Source organism: Chlorocebus sabaeus, chromosome 20 (genome assembly GCF_047675955.1).
Source record: "Chlorocebus sabaeus isolate Y175 chromosome 20, mChlSab1.0.hap1, whole genome shotgun sequence".
NCBI lineage: Eukaryota > Metazoa > Chordata > Mammalia > Primates > Cercopithecidae > Chlorocebus > Chlorocebus sabaeus.
The window spans coordinates 112369796-112393346 of NC_132923.1; the positions used below are offsets into that span (position 1 = coordinate 112369796).

The 23551-nt window shown below is 46.5% G+C and overlaps 1 protein-coding gene across 25 annotated transcripts in view; it reads right to left on the minus strand.

Annotated features, from left to right (window-relative positions):
- Positions 1–20834: 20834 nt before the first annotated feature.
- Positions 20835–23551, minus strand: part of SRRM1 (serine and arginine repetitive matrix 1) — a 30081-nt gene continuing 27364 nt past the window's right edge. For all 25 annotated transcript variants that reach the window (XM_038006459.2, XM_038006333.2, XM_007980003.3 and 22 more), the window contains 2 exons: positions 22199–22408; positions 20835–21920 (listed from right to left, as the gene is read on the minus strand). In XM_038006459.2, coding sequence (XP_037862387.1) covers positions 21816–21920; positions 22199–22408 — 315 coding nt within the window. In that variant the 3' untranslated portion in view covers positions 20835–21815. The remainder of the gene's footprint in view (positions 21921–22198; positions 22409–23551) is intronic.

Consider the following 23551-nt stretch of genomic DNA (forward strand, 5'->3'; position numbering starts at 1 on the left):
TGACTCTGTCTAAAAAAAAAAAAAAAAAGTTTCGTATTGTACATGCTCAATATGTCAGTTTATTATATGTCAGTATGTCAGTTTATTGTATGCCAGTTTTACCTCCGTGAAGCTGTAGAGTCACTATTGTGAAATCCCAGTGTGTAAAAGCTAAGAATGCAGCAGCTCTGGGTGACGGGGTGAGGGCTGGAGTACCAGACCCCCTCTGCCCCTTCGGATTATCCAGTTCACACCCGGTCTCCACCTGGCACAGTTTGAAAAACCACAGACGCCTTTGACAGAGCCTTGCCTAAAGTCTTCCAGACTGAGAGTTGAGCAGAACCAGGAACAGAAGCTGGGGTTCCTCCCTGTGTGACCAGAATGCTACAACAGGCACTGGTGATGGAGGGCATGTTCATCAAGGGCTTCAGGGATGGCCCAACAGCACAGCTGCTAACTGGCCCTGAGGTTCTACTCTGTGCTAAGCCCTAGACTAGGCTCTTGGGGAAGCACAGGGGTAAGGAGGCCCCGGTTGCTTGTCCTCAGGGAGCTCTCCGTCTAATTGAGAACAAGAAAGAACTGGAATTCAGGAAGTACCAGAAACAGAAAATAACGCAGATGACTTGAGTGTCATCTGGCTGTCACACTTGAGTGTCCTGGGCTGGAGTGCTGTTGACCACACCCAGAGAGGGCAGCACATGTGGCATGAGCTGTTTCTCCAGCAGCCCAGGAAGAAGGCACAAGGAACACTTTGTGGCAGGGGTAGCAAGTGGTATGCCAGAACTACGGTATGTAAATGCCCTCGAGGGCATATCCCTTGTTCCACAGTAGGGACACCAATGCCCAGAGAGGAGAAGGGACAAAACCAGAACAAGAGCCTGCGCCTCCTGACTCCAGTTCCAGTCACTCGCCAAATCTGCCCCTCGGGAGTGTTTGGCATTTGTGCATTGCAGTGCTGGAGTCTGGTGTTCCCCTTGGTAGGACAGGCTATGGGGGCTGGGTCCTGGACCATGAGGCCAGGGCAGCGCCATGATACAGGCTGAGGGGGAGGATACGACCTACTCATCCAGGCCTCTCCCCAGCTCCTGCTGGGCCGGGCGCTGGCAGAATTCCTCCCCGCTGAGTTCTCTGGAATGCTAGGAGCTCAGTGGTGATAGTCCAGTACTGCTCTTCCCCTGGAGGGCTCTTACATGGAGGCAAAGTTCTCGATAAGGACCTAGAGCTTTGCCCTTTCCTCCAGCCTGCCCTCCTCCTTTCCTGGGGACTTTATGAACACCAGGGACGGAAGCAGTCACTCTTGGGCAGGGACACTTGGGCGCCCTAATCAGCCTGCCTACTTCCTGCCCTGGCTTCTGCTCTGAGATGAAGAAAAACAACCACCTCTTACATTTAGAAAACTTCTTTGCTGTACATGGGGGATGCTCACATACATGCCCTTATTAAAAATGTTTTTACCCAATCCTCACAATTTGGGTGACAAATTATGATCCCCATTTTACAGATAAGGAAACTGAGGCTGAGCAAGATGAAAGATTTACCCTGGCCTTAGGATTAGTAAGTTTGTTCATGAACCTAAGTTTTTGTTTTTTATTTTTTCTTATTTTTTGAGACGGAATCTCACTCTTGTTGCTCAGGCTGGAGTGCAATGGCAATGGTGCGATCTCGGCTCACTGCAACCTCTGCCTCCTGAGTTCAAGCGATTCTCCTGCCTCAGCCTCCCGAGTAGCTGGGATTACGGGTGCCTGCCACTGCACCTGACTAATTTTGGTATTTTTAGTAGAGATGAGGTTTCACAATGTTGGCCGGGCTGGTCTCAAACTCCTGACCTCAGGTGATCCACTCACCTCAGCCTCTTGAGGTGGTGAGATTACAGGCGTGAGCCACCGCATCCACCCAAGTCTTTGGTTTTGTACTTTTTTATTCTTTATTTTTTAAAGGTCCTCCTCCACCTCCAAGACATAGTCTTGCTCTGTTGCCCAGGCTGGAGCGCAGTGGCACGATCGCGGCTCACTGCAACCTCGATCTCCCGGGCTCAAGCCATCCTCCCACCTCAGCCTCCTAAAATTACAGGTGCACACCACCATACCTGGCCCCTCAAGTCTTCGGACTCCTAGCTTTCCCCTCTCTACTCCTATCCTTGAGCTGCTGTGAATGCCTAGAGGGAGTGTTATGTGATCGAAAACAGATGAGTGCTGAGATGCTCAAGCTGAATTTCAATCCCAGTTCCACTGCTTACTTTTGCTGGACTAGTTACTCCACCCCTCTGGGCTTCAGTTTCTTTATCTGTTAAAGGGGATAATTATAGTAACCATCCATCAGGGTTGATGTGAGAATGACACAAAACAGCCACATGTGAAGTACTTGGCACACAGTAAGCAGGAAGCACTCAGTGAATCACAGCTGCTGTTTAATCACGGGTCCTGCTGGCGAGGCCGCGTCTGCCCCGCAGCTCTCTGCACATAATATGTCTTTCCTGTGAGCCTCTGTTTCCCCCAGTGCCTTGCCCCGTGTCCTTGCTGGCTGCTGGGAGGATCAGATGAGATGGTGAAGGGCAAAGGGCATGAAGTGTGCAGCTTTTTCTCTGCTGGGGTATGAATGACCACGTAAGACCTAATGTGTCGGAAGTGAGGCTGCTCCTAAAATTTCATTATCTTCTCTGGACAGAAGTGAACTAAGAAAACCCCAAAGCATCCTCAGACATGTTAATACAACCTTCTGCATTCATAAGGGAGGACACTGAGGCCCAGAGAGGAGCAGGGACTTCCTCAAGGTCACACAGCAAGGCTGGGTGGAAGCTGGCCCAGAGCTCTTCCCACCTGGCCACATGATTCTCTGTCTTCCTTCCCCCGAAGCGACTGACCCAGAGAGGAAATTGTCGCCCAGTGTTTAAGGGCAATTACAGGATGGAAAAGCCGTGTCTTAGCAGGAGTGGCCAGTGGAAGGATGAGTGCCATGGTCAGAGTCCATAGAACAATGTGGTTTTCATGTACCCAGCATCACCAGTGGCCACGGGACAGTAGCGTGTACTCACCATGTTGCCCAGGCTTGTAGTATAAAGGACCAAGGCCAAGCCCGGTGGCTCATGCCTGTAATTCCAGCACTTTGGAAGGCCAAGGTGTGCGGACCACCTGAGGTCAGGAGTTCAAGACCAGCCTGGCCAACATGGTGGAACCCCGTCTCTAGTGAAAATACAAAAATTAGGCTGGGCGCGGTGGCTCATGCCTGTAATCCCAGCACTTTGGGAGGCCGAGCGGGTGGATCACGAGGTCAAGAGATCGAGACCATCCTGGTTAACACAGTGAAACCCCGTCTCTACTAAAAATACAAAAAATTGGCCGGGTGTGGTGGCGGGCGCCTGTAGTCCCAGCTACTTGGGAGGCTGAGGCAGGAGAATGGTGTGAACCCAGGAGGCGGAGCTTGGCTGTGGGCTGGACATAGTGACTTGCTTCTAATGAGTAGAAAAAAATCAAAGATAATAGTGTGCAGGTTGTAAAAAGCACTGTGGCTTCCTTCTCTCTCTTTCTCTGTCTCTATCACATACACATACACACACACACACACACATCATTATCATCATCATCATCGCTCTGGGGAAAGCTAGCTGCTATGGAGAGCCCACTTGGTGAGGCACTGAGACCTCTTGCCAATTGCCGCATGAGTGCCCCATCTTGGAAGTGGATCCTCCAGCCCCATCTTGGAAGTGGATGACTGCACCCCTCACCAACATCTTACTATAAACACATTAGAGACCCTGAGCCAGAACCACTAATTGAGATCTCTTCCAATTTCCAACCCTCAACTCTGGCAACTCAGAGAGATAGTAAATGTTTTTTGCTATTGTTGGCTTTTTTTTTTTTTTTTTTCCAAGACAGAGTCTTGCTCTGTCGCCCAGGCTGGAGTGCAGTGACCCGATCTTGGCTCCTTGCAACCTCTGTCTCCCAGGTTCAAGCAATTCTCCTGCCTCAGCCTCCTGAGTAGCTGGAATTACAGGCGCCTGCCACCACACTTGGCTAATTTTTGTATTCTTAGTAGAGACGGGGTTTCACCATGTTGGCAAGGCTGGTCTTGAACCCTTAACCTCGTGATTCGCCTGCCTCGGCCTCCCAAAGTGCTGGGATTACAGGCGTGAGCCACCACGCCTGGCCCAATACATGTTTTAAGCTGCTAAATTGGGGGTGATTTGTTACACATCAGTTAGTAACTCATAACACCCCAGACTAGGTTCTATTTCTTCTTTCACTGTTTTCTTTTTTTCTTACTTTGGAGACAGGGTCTCCTTCTGTTGCCCAGGCTGGAGTGCAGTGGTGCAATCACGGCTCAATGCAGCCTCTATTCAAGCGATTTTCCTGGGCTAAAGTGATCCACCCACCTCAGCCTCCCAAGTAGCTGGGACCATAGGTGTGTGCCAATACACCCGGCTAATAAAGATTTTTTTTTTTTTTTTTTAGTAGAGAAGAGGTCTCACAATGTTGCCCAGACTTGTCTTCAATACATAAGCTCAAATGATCCTCCCACCTCGACCTCCCAAAGTGCTGGGATTGCAGGTGTGAACCACTGTGCCTGGCCTAGGTTCTGTTTCTTCATGAAGTCCCTGGGCTCTGCCTTCCTCTGTATGTTGACTTCATTGTCAAAAGGAATCCCCTTTTGGGAATAAGAGCTACTGCATCTCTAGCTCTCATGTCCCCTCAACACACTGTCCCGGGAAACAGTGTCTCTTCCGGTACTCCTGTAGAAATGAAAAGCAGCTTCTTTCCCTCAAAAAGCTCCACTGACTTCCCTTGGCAAATCCTTGGCTGTGACTGAGGTAGTGTTCATTTCTGTGCCTAGAGGGATTGGATGCATATGGCTTCTCCAGGGTCATCAGAGCCCACCCTGGAAGAGTGCTACCAACCCCTCCCACTGGCATAGAATTCCAGTAGAGTCCAGTACGGCTCTGATGGTGGGAGAGGCGGGGAACATATGTTGGGAAGCCGTGTAATAGCCACGACATGGGGGTAGTATGTGGGAGGCTCACGAACAGAAAATTCCCCACAGGCCCCAGAACATCCTCTAGAGCAGCAGTCCCCAACCTTTTTGGCACCAGGGACCAGTTTCATGGAAGACAATTTTTCCACGGGCAGGGGGAGCATGGTTTTGGGATGAAACCATCCCACCTCAAGATCAACAGTCAGTAGATTCTCATAAGGAGCACAAAACCTAGATCTCTCAGATGCGCAGTCCACAGCAGGCTTCATGCTCCTATGAGAATCTTTTTTTTTTTTTTTTTTTTTTTTTTTTGAGTGGAAGTCTAACTCTGTCACCCAGACTGGAGTGCAGTGGCTCAATCTTGGCTCACTGCAACCTCCGCCTCCCGGGCTTAAGCGATTCTTCTGCCTCAGCCTCCTGAGTAACTGGGACTACAGGCACCCGCCACCAAAAGAGGCCGGGCATAGTGGTTCGCGCCTGTAATCCCAGCACTTTGGGAGGCTGAGGCAGGTGGATCACGAGGTCAGGAGTTCGAGGCCAGGCTGGTCAACATGGTGAAACCCCATCTCTACTAACTGGTACCAGTACTGTGGCCTGGGAGTTGGGGACCCCTGATCTAGAGTGTGAGGAAAACAAGGCTTAGAGGTGAAGGGGTGGGTTCTGGAGTCAGACAGACAAGATCTAAATCCTGGTTCTATTGCTCACCAGCTGTGTGACTTTTTTTTTTTTTTTTTTTTGATACAGATTCTGCCTCCCAGGCTCGAAAGATCCTCCTGCCTCAGCTCCCAGAGTAGCTGGGACTACAGGTGCGTGCCATCACGCCTGGCTAATTTTTTTGTAGAGATGGGGTTTCTCCATGTTACCATGGCTGGCCTCAAACTCCTGGGCTCAAGCAGTCTGCCTGCCTTGGCCTCCCAAAGTGCTAGGATTACAGGTGTGAGCCACCACGCCCGGCCTATGTGACCTTTGTGGGCTTTGGTTCCTTCATCTATCAAATGGGAGAAGAATACCCAGGAACACAGGTGGAAGAATGAATGAGATGCAGTAAGGGCTCAGTGCTGGAATTACAGGCAGGAGCCACCGCATCCAGCCTGTGTGAGAGTTTTAAGAATTAGAATCAGGCCGGGCACTGTGGCTCACGCCTATAATTCCAGCACTTTGGGAGGCCAAGGCAGGTGGATCGCTTGAGCCCAGAAGGTCAAGACCAGCCTGGGTCACATGACAAAACCCAGTCTCTACAAAAAATTTTTTTAATTAGCCAGGCATGGTTTCACGCGTCTGTAGTCCCAGCTACTTGGGAGGCTAAAGTGGGAGGATTGCCTGAGCCCAGGATGTCAAGGCTGCAGTGAACTGTGATCATGCCACTGCACTCCAAGCCTGGGGCGACAGTATGAGACCCTGTCTTTAAAAAAAAAAAAAAAAAAATCAGAATCACTTTGCTCTAAAACAGATCTTTCAGATAATAAGAGTAGAGCTATGGCAGTCAGGCGCGGTGGCTCACACCTGTAATCCCAGCACTTTGGGAGGCTGAGGCTGGCGGATCACCTGAGGTTGGGAGTTCGAGACCAGCCTGACCAACGGGATGTAGTAGAGAAACCCTGTCTCTACTAAAAGTACAAAAATTAGCTGGGCATGGTGGCACATGCCTGTAATCCCAGCTATTCGGGAGGCTGAGGCAGGAGAATCACTCAAACCTGGGAGGTGGAGGTTGTGGTGAGCCAATATCATGTCATTGCATTCTAGCCTGGGCAAACAAGAGCGAAACTCCACCAAAAAAAAAAAAAAGTAGTGCTATCCATAGCTATTAAAGAGAAAATCAGTATTTGTTGAGGATTTACTATGTACCAGGCATGGCACTAAGCCTGGTTAGAGGTCCTGTCTTATCTAATCCTCACAGCCTTATGAGGTAAATACTATTATTAACCCAATTTCACAGGTAATGAAACAGATGCACAGAACAACTGAGTTTGTTCATTGACTCTCATTCATTCACTCACCAAATGAATGCCTCACCTGTGCCAGGCCTTGGCAATTCCTCAATACACAAAGTAGACAAAGGCCCAAGTCGCCTGCTGTTGAAGGACTAGAAAGTGGGTTCCCTAGGACCCTTGGGGGAGCATCTTCAGAGCCCAAGTGCATGACCAGGATGGAGCGGGATCCTCACGAAGTAGTGAGTTTCCCACCACTGAAGGTATGCAAGTGAGAGCTGGAGACTTGCTGGGAAGGAATTCCCACTTGGGATGGGCTGGGGCCAGTGGACGGCAGGAGCCCTGTAGCGGTTCTTCAAGTTCTGCAATCCTACAGGGAACCTCTGAGCACTGAATCAGAGCCTCCCACTTCCAGGAGAAAAGATGGGGAGGAGGAAAAGGGAAAGGGGAAGAAAGAGCATGGAGGAGCCGGAGGGGCAGGACTGACCTCGGGGCACAGCTCCGCGGCAGGCACCCAGGCCCGGGTGCCACCTAGTGGAAGGCTCAGAAAACAAAGGGAAGGCCAGAGAGAGGGACGGATGAGTGTGTCCCTGGACTAGCTCAGGAGCCCTACCTCAGTGTCCCAGACCCTTCTGAATAACGACACTGGATGTAGTGAAATTTAAGACTCTTTTTCCTTGCATTTTGACCTCTCTGAAGTCGGATACATCTTACAATGAATGTAGTGGTGGTTTAATAGGTGGTGGTGCATCCTACAATTGCAAGTATCTAAGATTTGATGAAACACTGAAAACTGTCATTGATGGAGCCCTTGTGACGTGCCAGGCATGAGCTAAGTCCTCTACCTGTATAATGTTATTGAATCCATACCCATTTTACAGAAGAGGAAATGGAGGCTGAAGGAGGTGAACTCATGTGCCCAGGTCTCACAGTAAGTATGTCTGTGGCTGAGAAGCTGGCTGCAAGATACTGCTGACCATCGCTACACTGCACAGCTCCCATCTCTGTCACCAGTCACCTCATTTTATCATGCCTGAGTGTCCCCTGGCTCCCACCCCCGACCCCTGCTCATATGCCATGATCTCCACTGGGACAGGGCCTGTTTCATTTGTCTCATTTAATCCTCACAAAAACCCTGTGAAGGTGGGTACCATCACTACCATTTGACCTACAGAGGTTAGAGTTTAAGTAAATAGAAGCATCTGGCTGGGTGTTGTGGCTCATGCCTGTAATTCCAGCACTTTGGGAGGCCGAGGTAGGCATCTCAGTTGAGGGCAGGATTTCCAGACCAACCTGGCCAACATGGCAAAACCCTGTCTCTACTAAAAATACAAAAATTAGACTGGGCATGGTGGCTCATGCCTATAATCCTAGCACTTTGGGAGGCCAAGGTGGGTGGATCACCTGAGGTCAGGAGATCATGCCACTGCACTGCAGCCGGGACAACAGACAACTCTGTCTCAAAAAAAAAAAAAAAAAAAGACATCTAAAATTATTTTTAAAAGACTGGGTAAGAAATACACAATGGGGAGGACTGTGGCCATGTTTTGTTGTTGGCATAGGGGTAACTTTTATTTATTTTCCAATTTTCCTGGCCATAGAAAACACTTTTAAAATGTATGCTATAGCCAGGCACGGTGGCTCATGCCTGTAATCCCAGCACTTTGGGAGGTCAAGGTGGGCGGATCACCTGAGGTCGGGAGTTCAAGACCAGCCTGACCAACATGGAGAAACCCATCTCTACTAAAAATACAAAATTAGCCGGGCATGATGGCGCGTGGCTGTAATCCCAGCTACTCAGGAGGCTGAGGCAGGAGAATCCCTTGAACCTGGGAGGCGGAGGTTTCGGTGAGCTGAGATCGCGCCATTGCACTCCAGCCTGGGCTACAAGAGCAAAACTCCATCTCAAAAAAAAAAAAAAAAAAAAAGAGTATGCTATAATTCTAGCTCATAATATGCCCAGTGAAAAAAGAATATTAAATATTATGTGTATCTGGTATGATCCTGATATTTGTAGCTATGAATGTACTTATAGAGAAAAAACCTGACTCATTTTATATATTACAGGACAGGAGCTCAGGGTGGGTTGGGTGTAGCCAGGTAGGACATTTGACCCAAGACAGGCGTCTTTGATTATATTAGGATGGTGGGATTGCCAATAAGTTTTCTCTAGATTTTTATGTTTTCCAAATTCTCTAAAAACGAGCATGCCTTTTTAAAATTAGAAAGTATCATATTAGTCCAGGCGTGGTGGCTCACGCCTATAATTCCAGCACTTTGGGAGGCCGAGGTGGGCAGATCACTTGAGGCCAGGAGTTCCAGATCAACCTGGCCAACATGGCAAAATTCTGTCTCTACTAAAAATATAAAAATTAGGCTGGGCACAGTGGCTCATGCCTGTAATCCTAGCACTTTGGGAGGCTGAGGCGGGTGGATCACCTGAGGTCAGGAGTTTGAGACCAGCCTGGTCAACATGGTAAAACCCTGTCTCTACTAAAAAATACTAAAAAAAAATTAGCTGGGCATGGTGGCACATGCCTGTAATCCCAGCTACTCGAGAGGCTGAGGCTGGAGAATCAGTTGAACCTGGGAGGTAGAGGTTGCAGTGAGCCAAGATCACGCCACTGCACACACCAGCCTGAGCAACAGAGGGAGACTCTGTCTCAAAAACAAACAAACAAACAAAAGGCATCTAAAATTATTTTTAAATGATTGGATAAGAAATATACAATAGGGAGGACTATGGCCATGTTTTGATGTTGGCATAGCGGTAACTTTTATAGTCCAATTCTCCTGGCCATAGAAAACACTTTTAAAATGTATGCTATAGCCAGGCACAGTGGCTCATGCCTGTAATTCCAGCACTTTGGGAGGCCAAGGCAGGCTTATCACCTGAGGTCAGGAGTTTGAAACCAGCCTGACCAACATGGAGATACCCTGTCTCTACTAAAAATACAAAATTACCTGTGCGTGCTGGCGCATGGCTGTAATCCCAGCTACTCAGGAGGCTGAGGCAGGAGAATCGCTTGAACCCAGGAGGTGGAGGTTGCGGTGAGCTGAGATCACACCATTGCACTCTAGCCTGGGTGACAAGAGCGAAACTCTGTCTCAAAAATAAAATAAAATAAAATATCATATTAAATGCATTTATAAGTCCAAAAATGATTTGGACAAGAAAGAACATTCCAAGCTAGGTGCAGTGGCCCACCCTGTGAGCCCAGCATTTTGGGAGGCCAAGGTGGGAGGACAGCTTGAGCTTAGGAGTTTGAGACCAGCTTGGGCAACGTGGCCAAACCCCACTTCTACCAAAAATGCAAAAATTAGCTGGGCCTGGTGGTATATGCCTATAGTCCCAGCTACTCAGGAGGCTGAGGTGGGAGGATGACTTGAGCCCAGGAGGCGGAGGGTGCAGTGAGCCGAGATCACGCTATTGCACTCCCACCTGGGCGACAGAGCGAGACTCTGCCCTAACCCCCCAAAAAAAGGACATTCTGGGCAGAAACAGCAAGATGCAAGAAAAGCAAAAGAAAGAAAGTGGGAAATCCCAGGGTATGAGCCTTGAACCAGCCCTGAGCACCTGGCGGAGGCTCGGCAAATCCCGACTGCCTGGGTGGGTCCCACTGGGCTGAGACCTGTTAGGCTTTGCCACCTCCCTCTGGTTGGCTGCAGAAGCCAAAGCCCCCACGTTTAAAATGCCAGAAGCCCCCGGCCTGGTTGTGCACTGAGGAGGGTCTTGGTGAAGGAACACACGCTGGACTTAATAAGGACTGTTGTTTCCCACCCTTTTCCCAGGTGCGGCTTTTCCCTCCACATTACCGGTGTCCACTGGAAAGCACTTCTCCTACTGCAGACGACCTGGCTAACCTCACCTGGTCTTTGTTTCCTTGACTACAACAGAAGTTGGGCAATTTTACAAGCACCCTGGCTGACGTAATGTGACAGAGTAGGAAAGTGCCAGGGCCATGGCTTTACTATGGTGTGTGGGAGTGTGGGGACCTTGGGCTAGTTAGTTCCTGGTTTTAGACATTTTTTTTTTTTTGAGATGGCGTCTCACTCTGTCACCCAGGCTGGAATGCAATGGTGTGATCTCGGTTCACTGCAACCTCAAACTCCTGGGTTCAAGCGATTCTCCTGCCTCAACCTCTTGAGTAGCTGGGATTACAGGCGCCCGTCACCATGCCCAGCTAATTTTTTGTATTTTTAGTAGAGATGGGGTTTCACCATGTTGGTCAGGCTGGTCTCAAACTCCTGACCTCACGATCTGCCCGCCTTGGCCTCCTAAAGTGTTGGGATTACAGGCATGAGCCACTGCGCCCGGCCTGGCTTTAGACTTTTTTACGGAGACAAGGACTAGGCTAGATCAGTGGTTTCACTTTTTTTTTTTTTTTTTGGCTGTAGATTCTTTTATTCAAATTAAATCCAATGGGGGAAGCCCAAAGTTTAAAAAAAAAAAAAAAAAAAATCAAAGCAGAGCCGATAACTTGCATGAGGATTAATGGTATCATCTCAATCCTTAACAAAGACAGGTCCTACCAGTGGCTCTATTTTACAGAGAAAGTTTGAGCTATAACTTTCTCCTTATGGCTCTGCAGACCAGTTTAAAAGCTGGCAGCCTAGATACCTATAAAGTAGATAGTTTTGATTTTGTTAACTACAAACTGCATTAGAATACTTTTTTTTTTTGAGATGGAGTCTCGCTGTGTTACCCAGGCTGGCATACAGTGGCATAATCTCGGTTCACCGCAAACTCCACCTGCCAGGTTCAAGCAATTCTCCTGCCTCGGCCTCCTGAGTAGCTGGGATTACAAGGTGCCCGCCAGCACACCTGACTAATTTTTGTGTTTTTAGTAGAGATGGGGTTTCACCATGTTGGTCAGGCTGGTCTTGAACTCCTGACCTTGTGATCCGCCTGCCTCAGCCTCCCAAAGTGCTAGGATTACAGGCATGAGCAATTGCGCTCAGTCTAGAATACTTTTTATTTTATTTTAATCTTATTTTTATTTATTTATTTTTTTGAGACAGAGTCTTGCTCTGTTACCCAGGCTGGAGTGCAGTGGCGCTGTCTTGGCTCACTGCAATCTCTGCCTCCTGGGTTTCAAGTGATTCTCATGCCATAGCCTCCCAAGTAGCTGGGACTACAGGTGTGCACCACCACGCCTGGCTAATTTTTGTATATATATGTATTTTTTTGGTAGAGATGGGTTTTCACCATGATGGCCAGGTTGGTCTCAAACTCCTGGCCTCAAGTGAACCGCCCGCCTCGGCCTCCCAAAGTCCTGGGATTATACACATGAGCCACCATGTCCAGCCTACAATACATTTAATATTGCAACCCTGTACACACAAGCACACACATACATACATGACTATATATACACGATCCATGAAACAATACTTAACCTACTATATGCGATTTGGACTCAAATTTACTATTTCCGTTTTCTTTTAATGCTAGTTGTGATCTATTAAATTTTAAATTCACTCATGGGTCTCCACCTACAGTCTGCGAAACACTTCCTTAAGGTAGCTTCCAGCTAAGGAGTTTACGATTCTGCTGATACTAAGTTGTTCCCTTCATTCTTCCTGCCCCATCTGGTGAGAGGTATCCATAGCCCTCTGCAAACAGGGTGCTTCTCTTGGGACTCAGCACCCATCAGCTCCTCCTCTCTGATACACCTGAAATGTAAGGGTTAGCATCTTGGCAGAAACCCCTAGAGAAAGAAAAAAAAAAAGCTCGGGGCCATCTGAGCTATGCGAGGCATGCAACATTTATCAGGCCCACAGATATAGAAGCATGTGACTTTAGTCATCCCTCTTCCCCAAAACCCCATGCTCTGGGGCAACTGTTTAAAGGCATTTTATTCCTGATGAGCTCCTCACCCACTATCTTCATGCTCCTGGAATTTGTGATACAAAGAACAATGTACGGCCAATCGAGAGCTAATTTTTTTTGTTTGTTTGTTTTTGAGACGGAGTATCACTCTGTTGCTCAGGCTGGAGTGATCTCACTGCAACCTCTGCTTCCTGGGTTCAAGCGATTCCCTTGCCTCAGCCTCCCGAGTAGCTGGGACTACAGGAGGGCACCACTGCGCCCAACTACTTTTTGTATTTTTTAGTAGAGACAGAGTTTCACCATGTTGAGCAGGCTGGTCTTGAACTCCTGACCTCATGATCCACCCGCCTCGGTCTCCCAAAGTGCTGGGATTGCAGCCATGAGCCACCGCGCCCGGCCCCTATTTTTATTTTGTTTTTTTTGAGACAGTGTTGCTCTGTTGCCCAGGCTGGAGTGCAGTGGTGTGATCTTGGCTCACTATGAGCCTCCCAGGTTCAAGCCATTCTCCTGCCTCAGCTTCCCGAGTAGCTGGGATTACAGGCGCGTGCCACCGCAACCAGCTATTTTTCGTATTTTTAGTAGTTATGGGGTTTTGCCATGTTGGTCAGTCTGGCTCAAACTCCTGATCTCAGATGATCTGCCTGCCTCGGCCTCCCGAAGTGCTGGGATTACAAGCATGAACCACTGTGCCCGACCAAGCTTATGTGATAAATGTAGTAAATTCTTGGTAAACAATTTCAGAACTGCCTCTTCTTTATTCCTTAAAAAGACCCATTTGTAACTGCTGCTAATTGGAGTGTACATTTAGGACAACCTGAATCTATCCTCTTGGGTAGCCAGCCTCAAGCTCTGGGCTCTGTACATAATCCTATGTTTTGAATCCCGTTATTCAAGCTTGACATTCTTATAATTATGAAAACCTGCCAACCTGCTACATATTGACAAACGTGAAACGTTTTTGCCAAGAGCTTTGAAAAACCTGTACTTCAGATCCTACTGTGAACCCGAAGTATCTGAGACAGGTCTCAATCAATTTATAAAGTTTATTTTGCCAAGGTTAAGGATGTGGCCATGACAGCCTCAGGAGGTCCTAATGACATGTGCCCAAGGTGGCATAGGTACAGCTTGCTTTTATGCATTTTAGGGAGCCATGAGACATCAATCAATATGTCTAAGATGCACATTGGTTCGGTCTGGAGAGGCGGGACAACTCGAAGCAGGGTACAAGAGGAGGTTCCAGGTGATAGGTAGATAAGACACAAAAACAGTTGCATTCTTTTGAGTCTTTGATTAGCCTTTCACTGAATACACAATTTACACGTGACAGGAGAGTAGAGAAATAGTCACCTAACTTTTAGTTTGGCTCAGTGAGTATACATTTTTACATTAAAAAAATAGGGCAGAGGGGCTGGGTGCAGTGGTTCACGCCTGTAATCCTAGCACTTTGGGAGGCCGAGGCTGGTGGATCACTTGAGGCCAAGAGTTCAAGACCAGCCTGGCCAACACGGTGAAACCCCATCTCTACTAAAAATACAATGAAACTCCGTCTCTATTAAAAATACAAAAAATTAGCTGGGCATGGTGGTATATGTCTGTAGTCCCAGCTGCCTGAGGTGGGAGGATTACTGGAATCCCGGAAGCAGAGGTTGCAGTGAGCTGAGATTGCACCACTACACTCCAGCCTGGGTGACAGAGGGAGACCCTGTCTCAAAAAAAAAAAAGAAAAAAGAGGGAAGCAATCAAATATGCATTTGTCTCAGGTGGCCACTGGGATGACTGTCTCTCCTGCACTTGTGAAGATGAGCTATCAATGTATGTAGCCAGGGTGAAATTCAACGTAACTGTTTTATAGTGAAGATGTTGAGGGGCCACAAGGAATTTCCTCGTCGGCAAATTGTGAGGGAGGTATGTAGCCTTTTTTTTTTTTGAGACAGAGTCTAGCTCTGTCGCCTAGGCTGGAGTGCAGTGGTGCTGCCTTGGCTCGCTGCAAGCTCCACCTCCCGGGCTCCCGCCATTCTCCTGCCTCAGCCTCCCGAGTAGCTGGGACTACGTCTGGCTAATTTTTTATATTTCTAGTACAGACAGGGTTTCACTTGTGTTAGCCAGGAGGGTCTCGATCTCCCCACTTCGTGATCCGCCCTCCTCAGCCTTCCAGAGTGCTGGGATTACAGGCATGAGCCAGTGTGCCAGGTCAGTATGTAGCTTTTTTTTTTTTTTTTTTTTTTAAATCTTTGCAGCTATCTCATTTAGAAATAAAATGGGAGGCAGTTTTACCTGATGCAGTTCCCAGCTTGACTTTTCCCATCGGCTTAGTGATTTTGGTGTCCCGAGGTTTATTTTCCTTTCACGCTACCAATTCATCATATTAGGAGCACAGCAATAACTGAGTCCCTACAAGTCAAAGGGTAATGTTTGGTGTGAACTAAGATGGGTCTTTCAAATAAAAAATATGGGAATCTTAGAGTTGATCTTTCAGGATTGAGCAGAGTTGGGGCCTCAAAATATGCCTGTATGTAGGAGGATCGCTCGATTCTGGGAGGTGGAGGTTGCAGTGAGCCAAAATTGAGCCACTGCACTCCAGCCTGGGCAAGAGTGAGACCCTGTCCAAAAAACAAAAAGGCTGCAGGGTGTGGTGACTCACATATGTAATCCCAGCACTTTCAGAGGGTGAGGAGGGCAGATTCCTTGAACTCAGGAGTTTGAGACCAGCCTGGGTAACATGGCGAAACCTGTTCTCTTCTAAAAACACAAAACATTAGCTGGGCGTGGTGGCGTGCACCTGTGGTCCCAGCTACTTGGGAGGCTGAGGCAGGATGATCCTTTGAACCCAGGAGTTCGAGGTTCAAAGTACAGTGAGCTATGATCATGCCACTGCACTCCAGCCTGGGAGACAGAGACTCTGTCTCTAAAAAAATAAAAAATTAATGCCATGCAATTTTCAACTTCTAAACTTGGATTTCTTGGAATAATAAGCTACAGCCTAAACCCCAGTGTTTTCCTAACAACCGCACATTTGGATGGTGTTTCTATATTCACTTTTTTTTCTTTTGTAAGACGGGGTCTCGTTCTGTCACCCAGGCTGGAGTGCAGTGGTGCAAACACGGCTCATTGCAAGCCTTGACTTCCCAGGCTCAAGTGATGCTCCTGCCTCAGCCTCCCGAGTATCTGGGACTACAGGCACACACCACTATGCCTGTATAATTTTTGTATTTTTGTAGAGAAAGGTTTCATCATGTTGCTCAGGCTGGTCTCAAATTCCTGGGCTCAAGTGATCCACCTGCCTTGGCCTCCCAAAGTGTTAGGATTATAGATGTGAGACAACATGCCCCACCCTACCTTCACTATCTTATATGACTGTTATAATACTAGAAGTTGGACAGCTATATTGAGGAAAATATTGGTTTACTATTATTTTTTGAGACAGAGTCTTGCTCTGTCACCCAGGCTGGAGTGCAGTGGCACAATCTCGGCTCACTGCAACCTCCGCCTCCCAGGTTCAAGCAATTCTCCTGCCTCAGCCTTCCAAGTAGCTGGGACTACAGGCGCGTGCCAGCACTCCCAGCTAATTTTTGTATTTTTAGTAGAGATGGGGTTTCACCATGTTAGCCAGGATGGTTTCGATCTCCTGACATCGTGATCCACCCGCCTCGGCCTCCCAAAGTGCTGAGATTACAGACGTGAGCCACCGTGCCCAGCTGAAAATATTGGCTTCTTTATCAGATGGTAAAGGGACAATATTAATTAGAAGTGCACCTACCAGTTACCTTAAGTCACACTCTCCCTGAGTCTCCTGATCCTGTTTATAAAATGGGAACACATTTTGGTTTGGCCATAGTTCCCTATCCCCAACCTCCACATATGGGTATGAGAGTACTACAAATACCATCAGCTCTGTTCTACAGACTCTGAACCCAGCCCTGGATCTAATCCTATACCCACAACTTCAGAAACATGTTCATGCAGATACAAATCAGCTTAAAATGGCATTGAGGAATACCAGCACGTGAAAAGATGCTCACCATCACCAGCCATGTGGCAAATGCATATCAAACACAGTGAGATAGCACTTCACACCCACTAGGATGGTTATAATCAAGATGACAGATAATGACAAATACTGATAAGGACATGGGGAAACTGGAATCCTCATACACTGATAGTAGGAATGTAAAATGGTGCAGCTGCGGCCAGGCACGGTGGCCGGCACCTGTAATCCCAGCACTTTGGGAGCCCGAGGCAAGTGGATCACCTGAGGTCAGGAGTTCAAGACCAGCCTGGCCAACACGGTGAAACCCCATCTCTACTAAAAATACAAAAATTCGCCAGGCTTGGTGGTGGGCACCTGTCATCCCAGCACTCAGGAGGCTGAGGTAGGAGAATCGCTTGAACCTGGGAGACGGAGGTTGCAGTGAGCCGAGATAGTGCCATTGCACTCCAGCCTGGGTAACAAGTGCGAAACTCCATCTCAAAAAAAAAGGTGCAGTTCCTAAAAACATTAAACATACAGTTACATGACCCAGCAATTCCAAGAAATTCCAAATCCTAGGCACATATATCCAACAGCATCAAAGCATATGCTTACACAGAAACTTATATGCAAATGTTCATAGCCGCTTTATCCTAGTAGCTAGAAGATGGAAATAGCTCAAATATTCAACTGATGGATAACCAAAACATGGTATATTCAAACTAGGGAATACTATCCAACAGTAAAAAGAAATGAAGTGGCTGGACATGGTGGCTCACGCCTATAATACCAGTGTTACCGGAAAGGGGTCCTGATCCAGACCCCAAGAGAGAATTCAGGGTGAGTCCATAAAAAGTCAAAGTGAGTTTATTAGGCAAGTAGAAGATAAAAAATGTCTACTCTATAGGCAGAACAGCGGCATGGGCGCTCGTCTGTGTATACTTACAGTTATTCCTTGATTATATGGTAAACAAGGGGTGGATTGTTCATGAGTTTTCCAGGAAAGGGGCATGGATTTCTCAGGACTGAGGGCTCCTCCCCACTTTAGACCATAAAGGGTAACTTCCGGAAGTTGTAAGCTGTCACTGCGCTGGTGGAAGTGTCTTTTAGCATGCTAATACATTATAATTAGCATATAATGAGCAATGAGGATGACCATCTTGATTTTGGCGGGTTTTGGCCGGCTTCTTTACCACAGCCTGTTTATCAGCAAGGTCTTTGTGACCTGTATCTTGTGCCAACCTCCTGTCTCATCCTATGACTAAGAATGCCTAACCTCCCGGGAATGCAGCCCAGCAGGTCTCAGCCTTATTTTACCCAGCCCCTATTCAAGATGGAGTTGCTCCGTTGAACACCTCTGACACCAGCACTCTGGGAAACTGAGACAGGTGGGTCACTTGAGTCCAGGAGTTTGACACCAGTCATTGTAAAACCCCATGTGTACTGAAAAAATGCAAAAATTAGCTGGGCATGATGGCGCATGCCTGTAATCTCAGCTACTCAGGAGGCTGCAGTGGGAGGGTTGCCTCAGACTGGGAGGTCGAGGCTGCAGTGAGCCATGACTGCCTCACTGCACTCTGACCTGGGTGACAGAGAGAGACCCTGTTTCAAAAAATAAAAATAAAAATGAAGCACTGATGCCTGCTACAACGTGAACGAACCTGGAACACACTGTGCTAAGTGAAAGAAGCCAGACAAAAGGCCCAATATTGTATGATTTCAGTGAAATGTACAGAATAGGCAAATCTATAGATAGCAAAGTACTTGCCAGGGGCTGGGGCTAAAAGAACTGTCAGGGTAATTGAAGTGACTGTTAATGAGCACAAAGTTTCTTTTTGGGGTGACGACAATATTTTGGAACAGATATTGGTGAAGGTTGCATAACCTCTGAATACCACTGAGATGGTGAATTTTATGACATGTGAGATAAATCTTAAAAAAAAATAAATTGCCTTACATGGGGCTATCTAAAATACTTTTTTGTCATCTAAACTAAACTTTGCCATAATTACAAGAATGGCTATGTCATGTTAGAATGGGAAGCTGTCTTTTGGTATCATTGCTTTGTATGTATTAACTGACACATGTAAATCTTCAAAAACTCTGAGGTAGATTCCATCATTTCCATTGAAGAGGAAATGGCATCACTTCAAGGTCAAGTAACTTGCCCAAGACCATACAGTAGAAGCGATGGTAGAAATCCTGGTTCACCAGACTCAGTGTGCAGTCCGCAAATTGTTTGCATGTCTGCACACCCAGTAGGCGGATGCTCCTTAAGGACAGCAATCATCTTTTTTTTTTTTTGCAGTGAAATGGCACAATCACTGCTTGCTGCAGCCCTGACCTCCCAGGCTCAAATGATCCTCCCTCCTCAGCCTCTGGAGTAGCTGGACTACAGGTACATGCCACCATGACCAGCTAATTTTTAGGGGGGTCACCTATGTTGCCCAGGCTAGTCTCAAACTCCTGGGCTCAAGCAGTACCCCCACCTCGTCCTTCCTAAAGTGCTGAGATTACAGGCCTGAGCCACTGCGTCTGGCCTCTTCACTTTACTTCAAACCCTAGTAGTATCTGGCCAGTATGGATGCAATGATAACTAAATTTACTCATTCCTCGAATGAATACACTGGAATACAGTGTACCGTGGTACACTGGTTTGTACCACTGGGGAAACAGCCAAGAATAAGACCAGCTTCCTAGTGAGCAAAAATGCATCATTTTAGGTGGCAAATGCATTATTTTAGGTAGTAAATGCATAATTTTAGGTAGCAAAAGTTGACATCCATGAAAACAAAGGAGAGGGAACTGGGGAAGTGTCTGAGGCAAACCAAGTAAAGAAACAAGCAGTAAGACCAGGAGTGCCTTCCAGGATAAAGAACCGTGGGCATGGTACAAAAGTCTCTGAAAGTCAGCTTTTTGGAAAAAAAGGAAGACAGGGTGGCCAGCATGGCTTGAGTAGACTGCTGAGTGACAATAAAGTTACCAAAGCAGATTTGGCCCAATCCTATTAGCCCTTGCAGGCCATAGTAAGAAATTTTTGTTTTATTCTGAAACTGCTTTCTGAGGATTTTTAGCACACCTGTGATGTGACTTGGGCTGCAGGGAACAGCATGCAAGAGTATTGGGGAGTAGACAGTATGGCCACTGATTATAAGGACTCTTCAATTTTGAAGAAATGACAGTGACAAGTACTGAAATGAACTGAGATCAGAAGATCGTATTAAAAATCTTATTTTGGACATGTTAATTTTGGTATGCCTTTTATGGCGTTATGGCCGGGTGTGGTGCCTCATGCCTATAATCCCAGCACTTTGGGAGTCCAAGGCAGGTGGATCACTTGAGGTCAGGAGTTTGAGACTAGCCTGGCCAAGATGTGAAACCCCGTCGCTACTAAAAATATGAAAAATTAGCTTGGCGTAGTGGTGGGCGCCTGTAATCCCAGCTACTCGGGAGGCTGGGGCGAGAGAATCGCTTGAACCCAGGAGGTGGAGGTTGCAGTGAGCTGAGATCACACCACTGCACTCCAGCCTGGGCGACACAGTGAGACCTCATCTCAAGAAAAAAAAAAGAAGAGAAAGAAAGAAATTAAGATTGTAGGCATTTTCTTCCTTGTTTTGCTTCAACTGCCAGAACTTATAATCAAACCATACATGTGTTGACCTGCTCAGTTCTGGTGAACTTCCTTCATACGGATGTTGCTGTTTTACCTCATACTATGTTAACAACGCCAAGTTTCCCCAAATTTTTGTTCCACTCAGTTTTAAATGCAAAACAGACTTGGTTGTACATAGCCAAATATTAAGCACGAGCGTGCACGTGCACATGCGCACGCACACACACACTCACACAACGCCGACAGAGGGTGTACCAGTCATTCCTTAGCCTTTGTTCACTTGCTAACATGCCAGGCTCCTTCTGTCTCAGGGAATACACAGACACTGACTGCAATGCTCTTCCCTTTGCCTGGTGGACTTCTCCCACCAGTATTCTAAATGTTCCAATCACACGCTGAGACTTTCCCTTTACAGCACTCACCACAGTAATTACTGAAATAAAGATGGTAAAACCTTAATTTCATCACCTTTTCTTTCCCTTACCCAACTTCCAACACACCAAAGGGTTTACACAGGCACTATTAAGTAAGTAAAAGTGAGTGGCAAAATTTTTAAATTTAGAAATTTATTCTGTTTAATCCACAAGCTTTATATAGCTTTAGTTTAAAAAAAAATCAAAAAAAAAAAAAAATCAAAACAAAAACAGTGAAACCAAGACACTATTCCAAAGTCTGGGCCCTTCCAGCCTTCCAAATACAAGAGCTCTGAAACTTGTATATACCAATCGGAAGAACAAGACAAAGATATGAACAGAGCCATGACATTTCATTAAACAAATTGTATGTAACTGAAGGATCCTTTCTGGGACTAGCTCATTGCCTTTACAAAAGAAAAAAAACAAAACAAAAAAACAAAACCAGAAGAACAGAATGAGAGTCCAGTGTTCCAAATCAACTTGTTACACATCCATATAAACCCACAGTGTCCTGGCAAACAACATGCTTTCATTTTCTGTCTCATCCTAGAGCTCGAATCCTGATTCATTTCAGCAGAGACTCCACAGGCAACAGGAAAGATGGTGGCATTAAAATATTCATTTATACTTTTGTGGTAGTTCAAAACAGTGGTCTTATTTCTGGGCAAGCTTACAGACCATACAAGGTCAGTAGCATAACTTAAATGGGAGCTAAGACTCAAATGAAAAAAATGTAAGAAGAAGAAAGAAAAACAAAAAGAAGATCAAAACCAAAAAAACAAACAAAAAAACCCCTCTAGGAATAGCCAGGGCATTTAAAGGAACCATAAAAATGCCAACAGTATTTAAACCCCCTTTTTTAAAAAGGGAATTTTTTTTGGCTTAAAATATTTCACTCAATGAATTATGTCAGCTGTCAATGAAAGAATGTCACTAATACACTGTGGACACCTTTTGCAATGTAAATCCATGCCCCCTTTTTTTACATGGTGAACTTCAACCTAGCAATTATTACAACAAATGTTATAGTCTAAAGCTCAAACACATTTTAGCAATTTTGAAATTGAACTGCGTACAAACCAAATAAAATTTACATCATAACAAACATTTCCCCCTAAGACTGTGGGGACACTTGGGCCTTCCTCATTGATCTCAGGGCCTTTTCACGCAGGTGCTTTTCTAAATCATCAAGGTTATCTTCAGCTTCACTTTCAGTCTCCTAAAAAAAAACAACAACAGAATTTACATGGTTAAGTCTTAAGACGCTGGTGGGAAATGCTGAGTAAAGAGCAAAATCAAAGTGTGGGGATGGCGGATGACTGAATATACTAAACCCCAGGGAACCACAAACTGTAAATGGCTGAACTGTTTGGTGTGTGAATTTTATCTCAGAGTAGTCAATTAGTAGAAAAAACAATTTTGCTACTTCTCAAAATAAAGTGACTTTGCTATCTGTACGTATACTGCAAGAGCGCCATACACAGAGTTCATAAATACCTTCTTCGGCTCTGGCGCTGCCACTGGCTCTTCCTGTGCTAATGTGGTTGTGGCAGCTGCAACGGCTGCAGGGGTCACAGCAGCTGCAGCAGCTGCAGCCACAGCCTTTTCCTTCTTGTGTTTTTTGTGCTTCTTGTGCTTCTTATCCTTTTTGTGTTTCTTGTCCTTCTTTTTCTTCTTTTTCTTTCCACCTCCTTCTTGGTCTGAATTCTAGGAAGGGGGAAAAACAAAAACAAAAAAACACTCAGCATTTATAATCAATCTGATTAATATTCTGTCCAACTGAACATTTTATTTCCTCAAATCCCCAATGGACAAATCTCAAGATTTCCAAAAGGCTTTGGAGGGTGTGAGCAGGGAAGACCCAAGGCCAATGATCACCAAGAAAGGTATTCAAAGTCAGGGGCTATCTCCAGGATGAGCTGAATTCCAGCTCCTCAACTATTTGACCTTAGACAAATTGTTGAACTTTTTCTGAGACCTTTTTACCTAAGTGTGATAATCCCTACCTGATAAAGCTCTTGTGAAAATTAAACGGGAATATCTGTAAATCACCCACAATACTTGCCTAACGTGTAGCAGGCTTTTAAGAAATGGTACCCGCCATTAGTCTAAACACATGCCTGTATGAATGCCATGTCTCTAGCTACCATCTGAGCTCTCCTGTCTTTAGAGTGGGGACAACTGGTTCCTCCTCATGACACACATACCAAATTTATGTAAAAGGCAGGCTCCTATAATTTAATCCATAATATTTCAATTTCACACTTCTTTTTTTTTTTTTTTTTTTTTTTTTTTTTCTGAGACGGAGTCTCGCTCTGAGGCCCAGGCTGGAGTGCAGTGGCCGGATCTCAGCTCACTGCAAGCTCCGCCTCCCGGGTTCACGCCATTCTCCTGCCTCAGCCTCCCGAGTAGCTGGGACTACAGGCGCCCGCCACCTCGCCCGGCTAGTTTTTTGTATTTTTTAGTAGAGACGGGGTTTCACCGTGTCAGCCAGGATGGTCTCGATCTCCTGACCTCGTGATCCACCCGTCTTGGCCTCCCAAAGTGCTGGGATTACAGGCTTGAGCCACCGCGCCCGGCCTCAATTTCACACTTCTAAGCAATTACTTAAAACTCCTCACAAGTTAGCTTGCACAACTATTCAGTCAACCCAATTAAATATGGACATCTGAGGCCACAGCAGGAGGATCACTAGAGGCCAGGAGTTCAAGATCAGCCTGGTCAACACAGCAAGACCCTGTCTCTACAAAAAGTTAAAAACAAAAAATCAGCCAGGTGTCGCAGCATGTGCCTGTAATCCCAGCTACTTGGGAGGCTGAGGCGAAGGGATCACCTGAGTCCAGGAAGGCT